This window comes from Ochotona princeps, chromosome 7 (assembly GCF_030435755.1).
Source record: "Ochotona princeps isolate mOchPri1 chromosome 7, mOchPri1.hap1, whole genome shotgun sequence".
NCBI classification, from domain to species: Eukaryota; Metazoa; Chordata; class Mammalia; order Lagomorpha; family Ochotonidae; genus Ochotona; species Ochotona princeps.
The window spans coordinates 68,070,934-68,085,169 of record NC_080838.1 but is presented as its reverse complement, the minus strand read 5'-3'; the positions used below and the strand labels follow the sequence as shown (position 1 = coordinate 68,085,169).

Below are 14,236 nucleotides of genomic sequence, written 5' to 3'. Positions count from 1 at the left end.
CCTCACAGTGAGCAACAGAATTGAGACAGAAATTCAGAGTGCTTGAATAGACATCTTAGGCTGATAGCCTTTGTACTGTAACAGTTCAGAAATGGGTTTCCCCAACCCCGTGGCTTTTATTGACCTGGAGAGCACTGGTTTACTTAAGAGTTCAGATATTTCAAGCCCAAGAGTTTAGGAGGCATAAGATGGGTGTTACAGTATCAAGATCAGATTATCTTTTGGAGTGAAACAACCAAAAACCAACTGGACAATATGAATTTTCAGAATTGTTAGTTCTGGCTTATTGAGTGAGTAAAATGTCTTTGGAGTGTTTAAAAAATGTTAAAAACAGCTTTTTTGTTAGTTTATGCATCATATGATTTCAGGAATGATTTTAGAGAGCAAGACAGACACACATCTTTCCTAGTCTGGATGAAAGAGTCTCCAAGGATTTTATTATTCTGCACACATCCCACAGGAATAATTCACCTCACTTCAGCAAGCAACACGGAGGAGTTCTGTGTTCGTGAAGAATTTTTACTTCTTTTAAACATGCATAGAGAAAAAAAATAAAGATAACAAGACTCTTGAAGCACTTCTTTTGCATATATTGGTGTGGGATTTTATGTGGTTTAGGTTTAAGTAAGAATAGTAAAACATAGAAGAAAATGTCTTTCAAAAGCATGGCTGCTAATGTTTCCTTCAGAATCTAACTATGAAAATAATTCTTCATGAAGCATATCTCAAAAGCCACAGTTTGGAATTTCACAAAAAAAAAACACTATCTTCTTTTTTTTAACTTTTTTTTATTATTCATTAATTACATTGTATTAGTTTCATAGGTAGTGGGATTTCCCCCACCCATCCCCACACCCTCCCCCCGTGGTGGATTGCTCCACTCTGTTACATGACCACAGGTTAAGTTCAGTTGAGATTCCCTCACTGCAAGCGTATACCAAACATAGTGCAGTTTTTAGAGTTAAAAGGTTTATATACTTTCCTAGTAAATCTTCAGACTACTTCCAACTGCAATTGCTGACAGTTCTTCAGGAAGAATGAGAAGTTTACAGAAATGCCAACAAGATGTTATAAAAACATATATACATCTAGGGTCCAGTAACATTAGCAAGCAGGCAAGAGTGGACCATTTGAAGGCTGTGTTCTAGCATCTGCACTCAGCTGCCAAGGATGATCACATGGGAACAGGTTCCCCAGCAGAAAAATGCTTTGAAGCTTAGAGGGTTCTTTGAAGTAGAGCAGATGCCCAAGTAGAGCTCCAATATCCATCAAGTGTAGCAACACCAAGAAAGTATAAACAAAGCATTTTACACCAAAGCAGCATACTTACACTTTTTTTCTTGCTCCTGATAGTCATTGTTAAAATACTCAACTGATTTCATGCTCCAAGACTTTCAGATTAAAAGGCTAATGGCACTGTGCTTTGAATAACACAACTTCTTGGGAATGCCTTATTTTAACTTTCATGATATGAATATTATAGCCTTCAGATTAGCTTCGTAAGATTGGAGGTTTTGAGTTTTATCTAACTGTTATAGTCCTAGCAAATAATGTACATAGCACATAAAAGGTGCTTATTAAGCACTTTTAGATAAATGAGTGACAATGATACCCCAGTATATTTAGCTCTCATAGTAAAATATAGAGCATATTCAAATGGAGGACTCAATGAGGCAGGGCCATGAGGACTGAAATATGTATTTGACAATAGACATAAAAGTTGGCACAAACAGGGTCTTATGTAAGTAAAATGCATTTGACCCAAAGTACTGTATTGTGCTCTATATAATTTGCCTATACTATACTCAATGAAATAGAGTAGAAAATGTGAATACTCTAAGTGATCTACCTCAAGAAAGAAATATCTTTCTCCTGACTCAGCCCATCACTTTATCACACACCTTCACTGGAACCAGAACCACCAACCACATAGCTCATACGCCCATGTATTCTACCCTAGCCTGCCTAAGGCAGTTGGGGAAAATGTATGAAGCTTTCAATTGCTCTCTTCCTTGATTCCTTTGAATCATTGCCAACAAACCCTCTACTGTTGCTGCTTTCAGAGGAATTTTGCAGAATGTAATAAGGACTCAAGGTGTATAACTTGTTCAGGTTTGGGTGAAGAGATCTTTATTTATTATAACTAGTCGTCAATTCAAACCTAATTTCCTACAGGTGTCCTCCTTGATACTTTGTTAGGTGGACTAATCATACTTCTCTGTAGTCCCCTAAGACCTTGAGCTTCTCTCAAAGCACCTCTATTATTTAGTTCTTCAGAGAGGTAAGACCAATAGGCTATGCCTGTATTTATATGGAAGGAATGGGGAGGGTTTATTAAGACATTCAGTTTATAAGCAACTCATATAAGCAGTTTGCTGGCTGGACACCCTGGGATACAATCAGATGACACCACTCAAGCTCTGCAGGCTACGGAACAAGAGCAATTGATGGCATAACTCTCAGTCTGAAGTGGAGAGTTTGAGAACAAGGGTGTTCACCAGGTTATATCCTAGAGTCCAGAGGCCAGAGATTCTGGAGTTTTGATAGCTGAAGCAACAGGAAGAAAATAATTCCACTCCAGTTCTCACAAAAGAGAATGATTTTTCTTATGTGTTCATCTCTGGAATGAAGCCAATAGGTACTGCTTTTCTACAATGAAGGCAGAAACACATAGTAATTTCCTCTGATACATCCAAAACAAAGCTCTGCCAGATTTCTAACTATTCCTTAATACAATCAAGTTGACATATAAAATTGAATATACTGGCACAACATTGTACCAAAGTTGTCGCTGAGTTGATAATTCCCCACTAAAACTCCAAGTTTCCTGAAAAACCAAATCATATTTCTCCTTAGCATTTGTCACACTGGGAGGCACAGAACCTGGAACACTGTAGTGCCCACTAAGTACTTGCTGAATTCCTTGACCCACCCATGCTCCCTGATGTGGTGACAAAGGGAGATTGTGGCTAGAAATGTTCCTGTAATACATCAAAAGACTACCAGAAAACAGTAGTTTCATGGTCTTTTTTTTTTTTTTACAGATGCTGTTTCTACATTAAGAGGTTGTTGTCCATGATCTCAGAATACACCAGACTTGTTCACAGTCTTGATTTCAGTTCATTAAAACACAAATAGAATCAACTTAAAGGAAAGATTTTATTATAAAGATTCTCATGCATTTCATGGAGGGATACCGAAAGTGGGGCTAAACTTGAGTACCTGTCACTGAGAAACAGACTATGGGGAAGCGCAGTTCTTGGGTGATTCCTACTATTTGTCCAAAGCTGTTTTCTCTCTACTGAAAGATAACTTGGTTTTTCTGTTGAATGTGAAGCAAAATACACCTGCAAAATGCACATTTTTATGCCCAAGAACCTAAAGAACGTTGAGTCGAAGTTTCCAGTAAGTCAGGAAATGACTCTAATTAGCCCAACTTTTTTAGTGCCAACCATAAACAAATCAAATGAAGCAGGAAATACGATAAGGGTGTAGGGTATAGGCAGTCTTTTTGGTGTGTACCACATTTCTGAACTATTAAAAATTTTCAAAAAAAGTTTTCTAAAACAATAAAGTTCGAATTTATTTCTATTAATAATTCATAGTGTAAGTGGAAAAATCTCAAGTAAAATAAGTCTATTTTGTTTTAAAAATAAATTTATTTTATTACATGATGATATTAACAGTTCACATAAACAAAACAATTTTGTACATTCAAAACAGTTAAAAAATATGCTTTGAAAAGATACGAAAATCCTTGAAACTCGTTCTTGGTTTTCGAATTTCAAGAAAAACCATTAACTATCTTGGATGAAAACAAAATTCCCAAGCCTGAACTGGCTTGACAGATCCCATTTGTCAACCAGCATCAGTCTAGTAAAGTGGAATTTATGGCATTGTTTCCTATTTTTAAATGCTCTAATGGATATTTGTGTCAAACTCTTTTACTATCAAAGAGGACTGATGAATGAACCCCAAAAAGACTTTTAAAATAAAGCATATACAACATAAATCACTGTATATAATCCTGTTTCAGGGATAACCACTAAGTCAGGAGGAAAAAAAATCGAGTTTTAAAAATGATCATTTATTTGACTTATCTCTTACAGATGGCTGAACATTTGTATTCTATGTAAGCACATACCCAGCCTCAGTCAAAACACCACATATGCTCAGAGCTGGTACACCAGATCAGCTTTGTCTGAATTCTCCACTTTGCCTGGTCCATGGAGTTTCCAATCCAGAGTTGAGTCGTCAGGATTCTGGAATAACAGCAGTTTGGCTGACTGAACCACAGCACAGCCATTTGGGGGAAGGATTTCCATCATTTTTATAAGTATTTCTCCTGATCAGCATAGCAAGTTTTATATGTTATGGGCTATTAGCTACTCATGGATTTCACTCTTCATGTTGAAAGCAATCTTCATTGAATATTACCATAAACTTGAAGGTCCATGTGCAAAGCCGGTCCCACTAGCGTATCCCACAGTCATGCTTTCACCTCAGTGAAATGCTCTTGAAAGCAACACACATGCTGTTTTTGAGAACAAAAGTGATGCTGTGCCTCCGACCAGCCTCTCTCTGGGCTCTCTGATGTCATCACTGACATAAATAGAATCTTCCAAGGCCATTACTTATACTTTACTGAGCATAAACATTGGCCTGTGGTATGAAAAAAAAACCTGAGACATTTACTTTTCCATCAAAAATTCTTCATCCTGGCTATGGAGCAAATTTGCTTGCTTTAAAAAAATGTAAGAATGTATTCATGTCACTGAGAATTTATAAAAAAGCAAAGAAACACTATAAACATCAACTCTACAGAAACCGTGATGGTACCCGCACAAAGGCCAGCTTCCCACAGCCCGTGTTCCTGCAGGAAAATGCCCTTGTCATCTCAGAGCCAGAGCAAAACACAACTCGGTACAAAATCATTTGGGAAGGTTGGATTAGACTGCACCAAACCCAGGATCACAGAAGTGATCATGAATTCAAACTCTGACCCTGGAGAAAAACATCCTGACTCCAGTGCCAGTTCCATCAATTCCTAACTGTCGAAAACAGGATTAACTTCTTTTTCTTGTTTTCCTACCTGGGAAATAAAGACCATCATATATATCATATGAGCAACTAGGAGGATGAATGAAATAGTATATATGAAATAATACATTTGAAACTTTGAACATATACTACATTTTCAATAAGTGGTCATTTCATCCTTCATTCAAATGTTCAGGTGCATACTGTTTCTCATATCTTTTTTTTTTTTCTTTGCCTGACTAGCAATCTTGGTGATTGATGTGGAGGTTCGCTGCTATTTCCCTTATTATAGCTACCATCTAACCGAGTGCTTTTTCTCAATTAATATACAATAATAATGTTATTTTTATTATCAAAAAGCAGTAACAACACATGCTAAAATTACAAGTAAAAAGTAAATATATTATTTAAAATTCCACAAACTAAAGTTACAAATAAAAAGCTAATACATTATTTAAAATCCCTTTCTGCTGGCTGTTTTCCTGAGACATGGTTCTGTCCACGTTCAGTTGAGCAAGGCATTTGCAGCTTTGCCGTCAGATTGGAGAAAACTTCCTAAGCTGCAAGAATTGAGAAAACAAGAATGATATTCAAGAAAAGGTACAATGCTAAATGGATAACAGGAAAATACCCAGAGTCATCATGTTTGTTTTCAATTCATTATCATCCTGGAAGTAAGTCAGAACACTCTTAAGTTCTCAAACAAGTATTTACCGTACTCTATGAAACAGCTAGGGTTTTCCTGCAGAGCAGGTCCTTTGGCCATGGCTGTGAGAGCTACGGCAAGTTACTGTTCTTTCCTACCGCAGGGGGAAGCCTCTAGTCCTTCTCCCTACTGGCCTCGCCTCTTACCTAGTAGGAACCAGCAGAGATTTGAAGGTAATGTTTTGAGCAGGAAGCAAAGAGAAAACTTAATCTCCTTCCCTGAGTGCTTCTAGTCCTACTAGGTGTAAAACCTGCCTCACCGCTGGATTCCCATTCAGTCCACCACCCTAGTTCTCAGCCAGTTGAGTTGCGTTGGGATGATTACAACCCAAAGGGTCCTGCTTGGCTGTGTTAATTCTGCCCTGGCTCCTTCAGCAGCTTTCTCTGCCCTGCTCTGTCTCCAGGGAGCCAGATACTAGATTCCAGCACTGGGGCTCCGTGGCTCTCAGGCTTCCACTTGGCTTTATCTAGCAGGAGGCACCTAATTAAAATCTGAAGGCGTAAAGAAAACTTGTACACTTTTGCCCTCTCTCTGCTCTCTTTGTTTAGAGCCTGGCAACTCCAGTTCCTGTGGGGGCACTTCTCACTCTGCCTCTCAGTGCAATGGTAATGCTATCCCTAACGTCCGGATATAGGAACAGCAGCTCCTTACTGTCTGACCCAGGGAGCCCCAGGGTCCTTTTTGGGTTCCCTTAACCCTCAATGAAAGCGTCTCTTCATTCAAAATTTCTTTATTGGAATATTCAAGAGGAATTTTTTGATTCCTGTTGGGATCCTACCTGGTATAACAGTTGAAGAGTTTATGACAATACCTGGCATATGGTAAATGTCCAATAAATGTAGATATGATTAGGACTTGCTATTGTTATTTCCTTTCTTTTTCATTTCTTAGTTGTTAAATTTTATATAAGGAAACACATTATATATATACATATATATAGCTTTAAGAACATAATAATTTTCATCTTATCCTTTCTCCCTCACTGCTACTCATCCTCCTCCCTTTTTTGCTTTTATTTTTGCAATGTCACACTTTAAATTTACTTTATAGTCACAGGCATAATCTTCTACTATATAAAGAATCCAACCAATAGTAAGTAGAAAAACGACTGTTTTCAGAAGTACTTGGAAGAGCTATAAACAATATTCACATCTCAAAATGTCATTTTCACCCACATTGCTTACATTTTTTTATATTTTGTAGGCTAGTTATCACACTTTCCCCCCAAAAAAACCACATATTTATCTTTGTCTTTTGGGGTCTGGCTTTTTTGGCTAAGCATAATGACCGCCAAAGGTTTCCATATGACTTCCTTTCAATGCAATATTTCTAAATTAAAATGTTTCTTCTATATGCCTCAAGATGAGGCAGAACAGAATATAAAATATTCACCACAACCGTGAAGAATTAAGTGCCTAGCTCTGTGACAATTTGAAAAAAAATATATAACAGAAAGACTTTTCTTTGGCCTTAGAGTCAATGAAAGAAATCATCCATTTTTAAGTGTTTTTAAACATAAATTTTTAAGCAATGATATGTTAAAATAAGCCCATTTGCTAGTTAAATATCACCTGAATAACTCCTCGCCTATCGATGTTACTTACTACTAAGTAATGTTAGTCTCTTCAATATCTTCATTTCTAGCAGTTATATCCTTGCCCAGAGTTGCTATTTCTTCTTCCTTCTTTCTTCTTTTACGATTTCTCCGAAGAGGACTTAGAAAATACCAAGTTAGAAATTAGCATGGGTCTATTAGTTAGTGGGAACATAAAATGTTTCATCCAGACTCTATGATCTTGTTTCTGCAATGCTCAAGACAAACAGCTGCATTTTCTTCCGCATATATTTTTTAAATATTTATTTTATTTATTTAGAATTCAAAGTTATAGAGAAAGAGGCAGAGAGAGGCAGAGAGGGATCTTCCACCACTGCTTCACTCCCTGAAAGGCTCCTGGGCCACAACCAGGAGCCAGGAACTTCTCCCAGCTATTCCATGTGGGAACAGGGGCCAGAGCACTTGGGCTGTCCCCCACTGCTTTCCAAGGTGCCTTTACAGTTCACTGAATTGGAAGTGGAGCCCCAGAAAAACAGCTCTGTAGGCTGTGGCTTAACACACAATTCCACAGTGCAGATTTTTCTTCTTTAATTTTTTAGATTTTTTTTTTTAACCCATCTCTTCCTCTGGGCTCAAATGATAGCAACAACAGGCAAGAGTGTGGACAGAATATATATGGTTTTAGATATATACTTATCCATTGGAAAGAACATAAAGCCTGTTATTTGATGGAGCTTGGTTAACACACAAAATTTTTTCTCAAGCCAAGAGGTTTTACAAAAGAGGCTGATGAACATAATCTACCATTTCTTTCATGTGTAAATAAGAAATAGTACAAATTAAAGCATGCAGAAGAAAGTCAGAAGAATGTTGATAGTCTCTGCAGACTTCAGTTAGAACATTAACTAAGGAATACACTAAATATTCTGAATCGCTTTAAAGTTTCCACAAGCTGGAGTACAACATTATTGCATAAAAAGAGGCCATTTCCCAGCCCCACCCAACTGATTTTTTTCCCCAACCCTGGTATATAAATATTCTTTTCCACCAAAAAGTCTGTAAAATAAAAAATATATTTCACTTTATGAATAAAAGAAAGCCTAAAAATTACCTGGCTTAATAATCTTATTTTACAGAAAATAAAGTTCACAGATGTTAAGAAGTCCACCTAAGTAGCTGGCACCATGGCATAGTGCGCTAAACCTCCATCTACAGCACCAGCACCCCATGCGGGTGTTAGTTTGAAACTCAGCTGCTCCACTTTCAATCCAGCTCCCTGCTAATGATCTGGGAAAGCAGCAGAAAATGGCCGAAGTCCTTGGACCCCTGTACCTGTGTGGGAGACCTAGAAGATGCACCTGTGTTCAAGCTCGGACAGGTTCAGCTCTGGCCACTGTGGCCACCTAGGGAGTGAACCAGCAGAGGAATGACTGGTTTCCCCTTTCTCTGTCTCTCCTTCTCACTCAAGAACTCTGCTTTTCAAATACGCATTTTCATGCATAACTCTTTTTAAAAATTTTGTCTGAGGTCTTAAAGAGGTATAATGACATAGCTGGGACAAACATCAGATTCCCTCTGTGCTAGTCTTTCTCCCCCAGAACATGGTGCAATAGTTTTCACGAGTGACAGCTTCTATTGGTGTGGCACACAGTGTAGATGCGCATGTGGTATTTTGACATAATATACATTGTCCAGGAATCTTCTGAAAACTTCACATGCATGCAAGAGTTCAGGAAGCTGGCTTAGCTTCTCAAACCAATAGTAGAGCACCTTGATAAGATACCAAGCAAACTATTTGTTAGTTGTGCTGATAAAAAATGGTAGATTTCCAAAATAAACTACCTTCATTGAAAGTAGTTTCAAGTCACTCTACCTCAGAGAGGAAAAGCAATGTGTTTCCTTATTCATACATGGCAGGAAAAAAAAAAGCCATAATCATTATTTGTACCTAAAATCCATTATTTTTTTTTTAAATTTTAAAGATTTATTCATTTTTATTACAGCCAGATATACACAGAGGAGGAGAGACAGAGAGAAAGATCTTCCGTCCGATGATTCACTCCCCAAGTGAGCCGCAACGGGCCGATGCGCGCCGATCCGATGCCGGGAACCAGGAACATCCTCGGGGTCTCCCACGCGGGTGCAGGGTCCCAAAGCATTGGGCTGTCCTCAACTGCTTTCCCAGGCCACAAGCAGGGAGCTGGATGGGAAGTGGAGCTGCCGGGATTAGAACCGGCGCCCAAATGGGATCCCGGGGCTTTCAAGGCGAGGACTTTAGCCGCTAGGCCACGCCGCCGGGCCCTAAAATCCATTATTTTAATGTGGCCAATAAAAAATGCATTTGCTGGTTTTAATTTGTCCCTGTTGCTGTGTCATGGTATAGTTTGAAAACCTAAAAGGCTTATTTAGCACACCGAAAAACACTGTATCATTTAGGATTAAATAACTGACTTCCCAGCTCCAAGAGCTACTCCAACTTTGCTTTACATTATCATGACCGAAATAATTTAACAGCAATGATGACAGACCTTCAAAAATGATGGTAAACAGCTCTATTTACACCAAAGCAAAAGGGAAAGAGAAGGTAGGAAAGTGGGGGAAAGGAAGAAAAGAAGAAAGGGAAAATAGCGAACAAGAGGCTTACTTCAAATCAAAGTGAGGAACACTTACTGGCAGCATGTGCAGACACCGATGACCAAGATGATGAAAACGACCATCACTGCTATCAAACAGATCACCAGGATCTGCCGTCTGTCTTCTCGGAGGTAAAACAAGTCAACGCGCTCACACCTCGCCCCCGTGTAGCCTTCATCACAGCTGAAAAGGTAAAGCAGGACGAGGCGCAGCATGGTAAGAAAAAGGAAGATGTTTAAGAAGCTGGTTGTTGTGTTTTGTTTTGTTTTGTTTTGTTTTGTTTTGTTTTAGGAAATTCACCTCTTTTCCTAATTTGAAATAAGGAACACCATTCCTTTAACGACACTGCCCTCCCCTACCATGTTCAGAAATGATTTCACTTTCTTGGCTGTGCAGAAAAACTGTCATCACTTGGACATTATTAAGACGTCTACTATAAATAAGCCAGCATAATGACAATTTGCTAACATTTATTTTGAAATTTTAGACTCTAAATTTGAAGTGGAGAGGTTGATAAAATTCTCTCCATCATATTCCTAGTAAGACTTTCCATTTCATCACTGAGCAACAGGAAGTTTAGCTGTACTCAAGCTCTATTACAAAAATTACTTTGAAGTTACATGGTTTTGTATGATCAAACATGATCATGTATACGGAATGTCCAACACACACAAAGTTTCATGAATGTTATCTCTCCGGATTCTCTCCCTCTTTCCTCCACATCCTCCTCCCCTCCACTACTCCTTTCTTCTCTCCTTTCCATTCCTCTCCCCTATTTTCTCACCTTTCCTCTCCTCTCCCCATTCCCTTCTCTCTCTCTCTCTCTCTCTCTCTCTCTCTCTCTCTCTCTCTTAGTTCTATGCGCTGGAGATAAGAAGATCACATGTGAGGTAATACTCTTGTATTCTCTACATCACAAACACATCTCCTAAAATGCAAGTACTATTCAATACATTGCTTTTACATCTCTTTATCTCTTATTCAATGCATTCTTTTTAATTTTATTCCTTGAGTACATATTTTTTATATCTGCCCAGCCTTCCCTATACTATCCTGTAAATGATCTTTCTGTATCCATGGCTCTCTTAAAGTACAGTAGCCAGGGACCAACAAGCTAGATTGTAGGCAGAGCTCCCAGCTCCCTCATGGCCACAAGTGTCTATCAGTATAATCTCGGAATGTAACTCAACTCAGCAGATTCAACAGCCTGAGGCTGCAGATCTGGATCCAGGAATTGGGAGCAATGATCAACAAGCCATTTAGATAGCACCCTTAAGCCCTTAGTTCTCAGAATTGCTTGAGAGGCTTGAAAGTCATGTAGACAGTTGCAGATATTTTAACCAAAATTATCATTCTTTCTCTTTTATGAAACTCAATTTTAATTCATATCATGTAACCACTCTACTTCCCATTCCAAGCTCATAATAAACCAGGCAATGAGAAGCTGCACTCGCTCTCTCTCCGCAGGCATACTACCAAAATAGCAACACCCACCTCTCCCCTCCCTGCCACTGTATCCCTGAATATAGTTCATGTGTGTCTGTGACTGCTCACCTTTTAAATAAATTTTATCAAAACAAAGTGAGCAAATTTCACGTATTTCACAATATAGACTTGGAAGCATAGTATCCTATCCTACATTCCCTCTCACCTCTTTTCTTAGTTCTCTCTCTTTTTAAAGCAATTTATAAGGACATACTTCCAGTTCACTTCACAATTAACACTCTATTAGGTAAAGAATTCAATAAATAACAAGTAGGGGAAAAAACTCTGTTCCTCACAAGTATCTACAAAGGCTTTAGCAAGAATGAAACCCCCAAATGTCAGTTTCACTCATCCAGCAGTATCCTTGCCCTAGTAAATGCTTCCCAGGTTGGATGTTTGGCACAGAATGTAAGATACCAAGTAGGAAGCTAACTTTCTGTACTGGGATGCCTTGGTTCAAGTCCCAGTTCCACCTCCCATTCACCTTCCTGCTAATGTGTATGGCAAGACACAACAGGCACTGTGTTCAGTATTTTGTCCCCGACACTCTTGTGGGAGACCCAGATTGGCTCCTACCTTTGGCCATGACAGACCTGGGTTTTGCACACATTTGGAAAGCAAACCAGCAGATAGAATATCTCTGTCTCTGTTCCTCCTTCCACCCACTCACTTCTCTCACTTCTTTTCAAATAGCATAAATAAGTACTTAAAATGCTCAGCAGGGGTTAAAATTGATTTTTTAAAACAAAAGATTTATTTCCTTTTATTCCCTTCTGAATGCATATAAAACTCAAAGTGATACTAGTCATATGCATAATAATTTTAACATCAGAAAAATTAAATTCTGCTCTTCAAAAAGATTTCTGCACAAACTCATCTTTCTTTAAGGAAGGATATATTACCAAAATGTTCTATAGCCTAAGCTTGTCAAGAGCCTAGGTAGTTAATTCCCACAAAGCCTGTATTTCTCAAGTTAGGTGATCCCTTAATGCCAGTATGGTAGCTGACACGATACTTTAAGAACAAACAAAAACAAGCTCAGTAACAACCATCAGTTTGAAAGTGAGGCACAATACAAGCAAAAAGAAAAAAGCACTTAATGGCAGCTATTCCAAAAAGATCCCAGCAGGAATGAGAAAATTGCTTCTTGCAAGACAGTTAGTTATTCCCACTCCAAGGTCAAAACAAAAGAAAGCAAGTTTAGAAATGTCTTGAAATACGAAAAATCTGCTGCCCATAAGGCTGAAACAAGGTTAACAAAGATCACCTTTCATTGCATGTGTGTGAGGGAAGAATTTTTTAAAAGATATTTTTGAAGCTGTAATTAAATCTTACAAATATTATCTCACCCAATTAGCACAAATATTTCTCTAACAAATTTACTAGGGCTTGAATTTTAAAACAATAGTTTTGGCTGAAAAATGCACAGCAATTACTGGCTGTTCTTTCAAAATGTTTTCCTAATTACCAGCTCTGGGTACAGTGACTTGACCATGGTTTAATTGAATTTCTCGGCAAGCAGTACTTCCTGTAACATGTAACTCAAGGACGCCTTGCTAGAAGGTCAAACCTTAACATAGCCAGTTAGAGTGGCTCTCATGTAATTGAACTCTTCAGCGAATCCATTATGTACCAGATGATGATCATATCTAATATGTGTCTCCCATGGGGGAGGGATGGAGGCATTGGAGGCGAGATCACAGTATTCATTTAAATGTTGAATAGATGGATCTTTATTTAACACTTTGTAAAATAAAAAGAAAATTAAAAATAATTTCAAAGATGGTCATGACTCTTGGAATTACTGTCCTGAAATAATCTTAAACAATCACCAAGTGACCAAACACCTTGAGGAGGATATCAACCCTCACAATGGGTGATAGAACCAGCCCTATATCGCAGATGAAAATGTTAAATGGATGGGATAAGACTCAAACATAGTAATTCCTGGGTCCAGCACAATAGCATAGTGACTAAAGCCCTCACCTTGAATGCCCAGGATTTCATATGGGCACTAGTTTATGTCCCAGCTACTCCACTTACCATCCAGCTCCCTGCTTGTGACCTGGGAAAGCAGTCAAGGACAGCCCAGATCCGTGAGATCCTGCACCCCCATGGGAGACCTGGAAGAAGCTCCTGACTTCAGATCAACTTAACTCCAGCTGTTGTGGCCACTTGTGGAGTGTATCAGTGCACAGATCTTCCTCTTTGTCTCTCCTCTCTGTTTATCTGACTTTCCAATAAAAATAAATAAATCTTTTTTTAAAAAAACACAGTGGCTCCTATATTTCATATCCTAAGTTGCATGTGAATGAATTGTGATTAACAAATTGCATGTGTGTAGAAAACAGTATCCCAATGCCAACAAAAGTACTGAGATGAAGCACTGAGATTTTAATTTTTGGAGACGTATTTTTATTTTAATGTAAAAACAGGAGTTCACAAACCCCACTCACCTCAAGCAAGGGACACATTTCTGGTTTCCTTAGAGTAAATATCTACCACACACCTCAGGGTCCAATTAGGGAACTGCTGCCCTGTGCTGGATATGACTATCAGCAATCCTTTATTTATTATTTGGCTCTAAGTCTTCAACACTTAAGAAGGTATTATCAGCCTCTTTTACAGATGATGAACCTAGGCCCAGGAAAGGCAATGGTTCATTATTTACACTGGTCACCATCAGTGAAAACAAAAGCTTATCTTCAGTCTGACCCCAACATATGCACCTCCCATTGATTCTGAATTATTTGCTCACTAAAAAGGGGGTTCCTGGCTCCAAACACAGACTTGGCTTTGAAATTCAGCAAAGCAGA

At 38.5% G+C, this 14,236-nt stretch overlaps 1 protein-coding gene across 1 annotated transcript in view; it reads right to left on the bottom strand.

Annotated features, from left to right (window-relative positions):
• Positions 1 to 5,085: 5,085 nt before the first annotated feature.
• The window catches only part of BTC (betacellulin), a 43,405-nt gene continuing 34,254 nt past the window's right edge, over positions 5,086 to 14,236 (bottom strand). The window contains exons 4-6 of the mRNA XM_058666723.1: positions 9,972 to 10,118; positions 7,351 to 7,461; positions 5,086 to 5,600 (exon numbers count right to left, since the gene is read on the bottom strand). Coding sequence (XP_058522706.1) covers positions 7,353 to 7,461; positions 9,972 to 10,118 — 256 coding nt within the window. The 3' untranslated portion in view covers positions 5,086 to 5,600; positions 7,351 to 7,352. The remainder of the gene's footprint in view (positions 5,601 to 7,350; positions 7,462 to 9,971; positions 10,119 to 14,236) is intronic.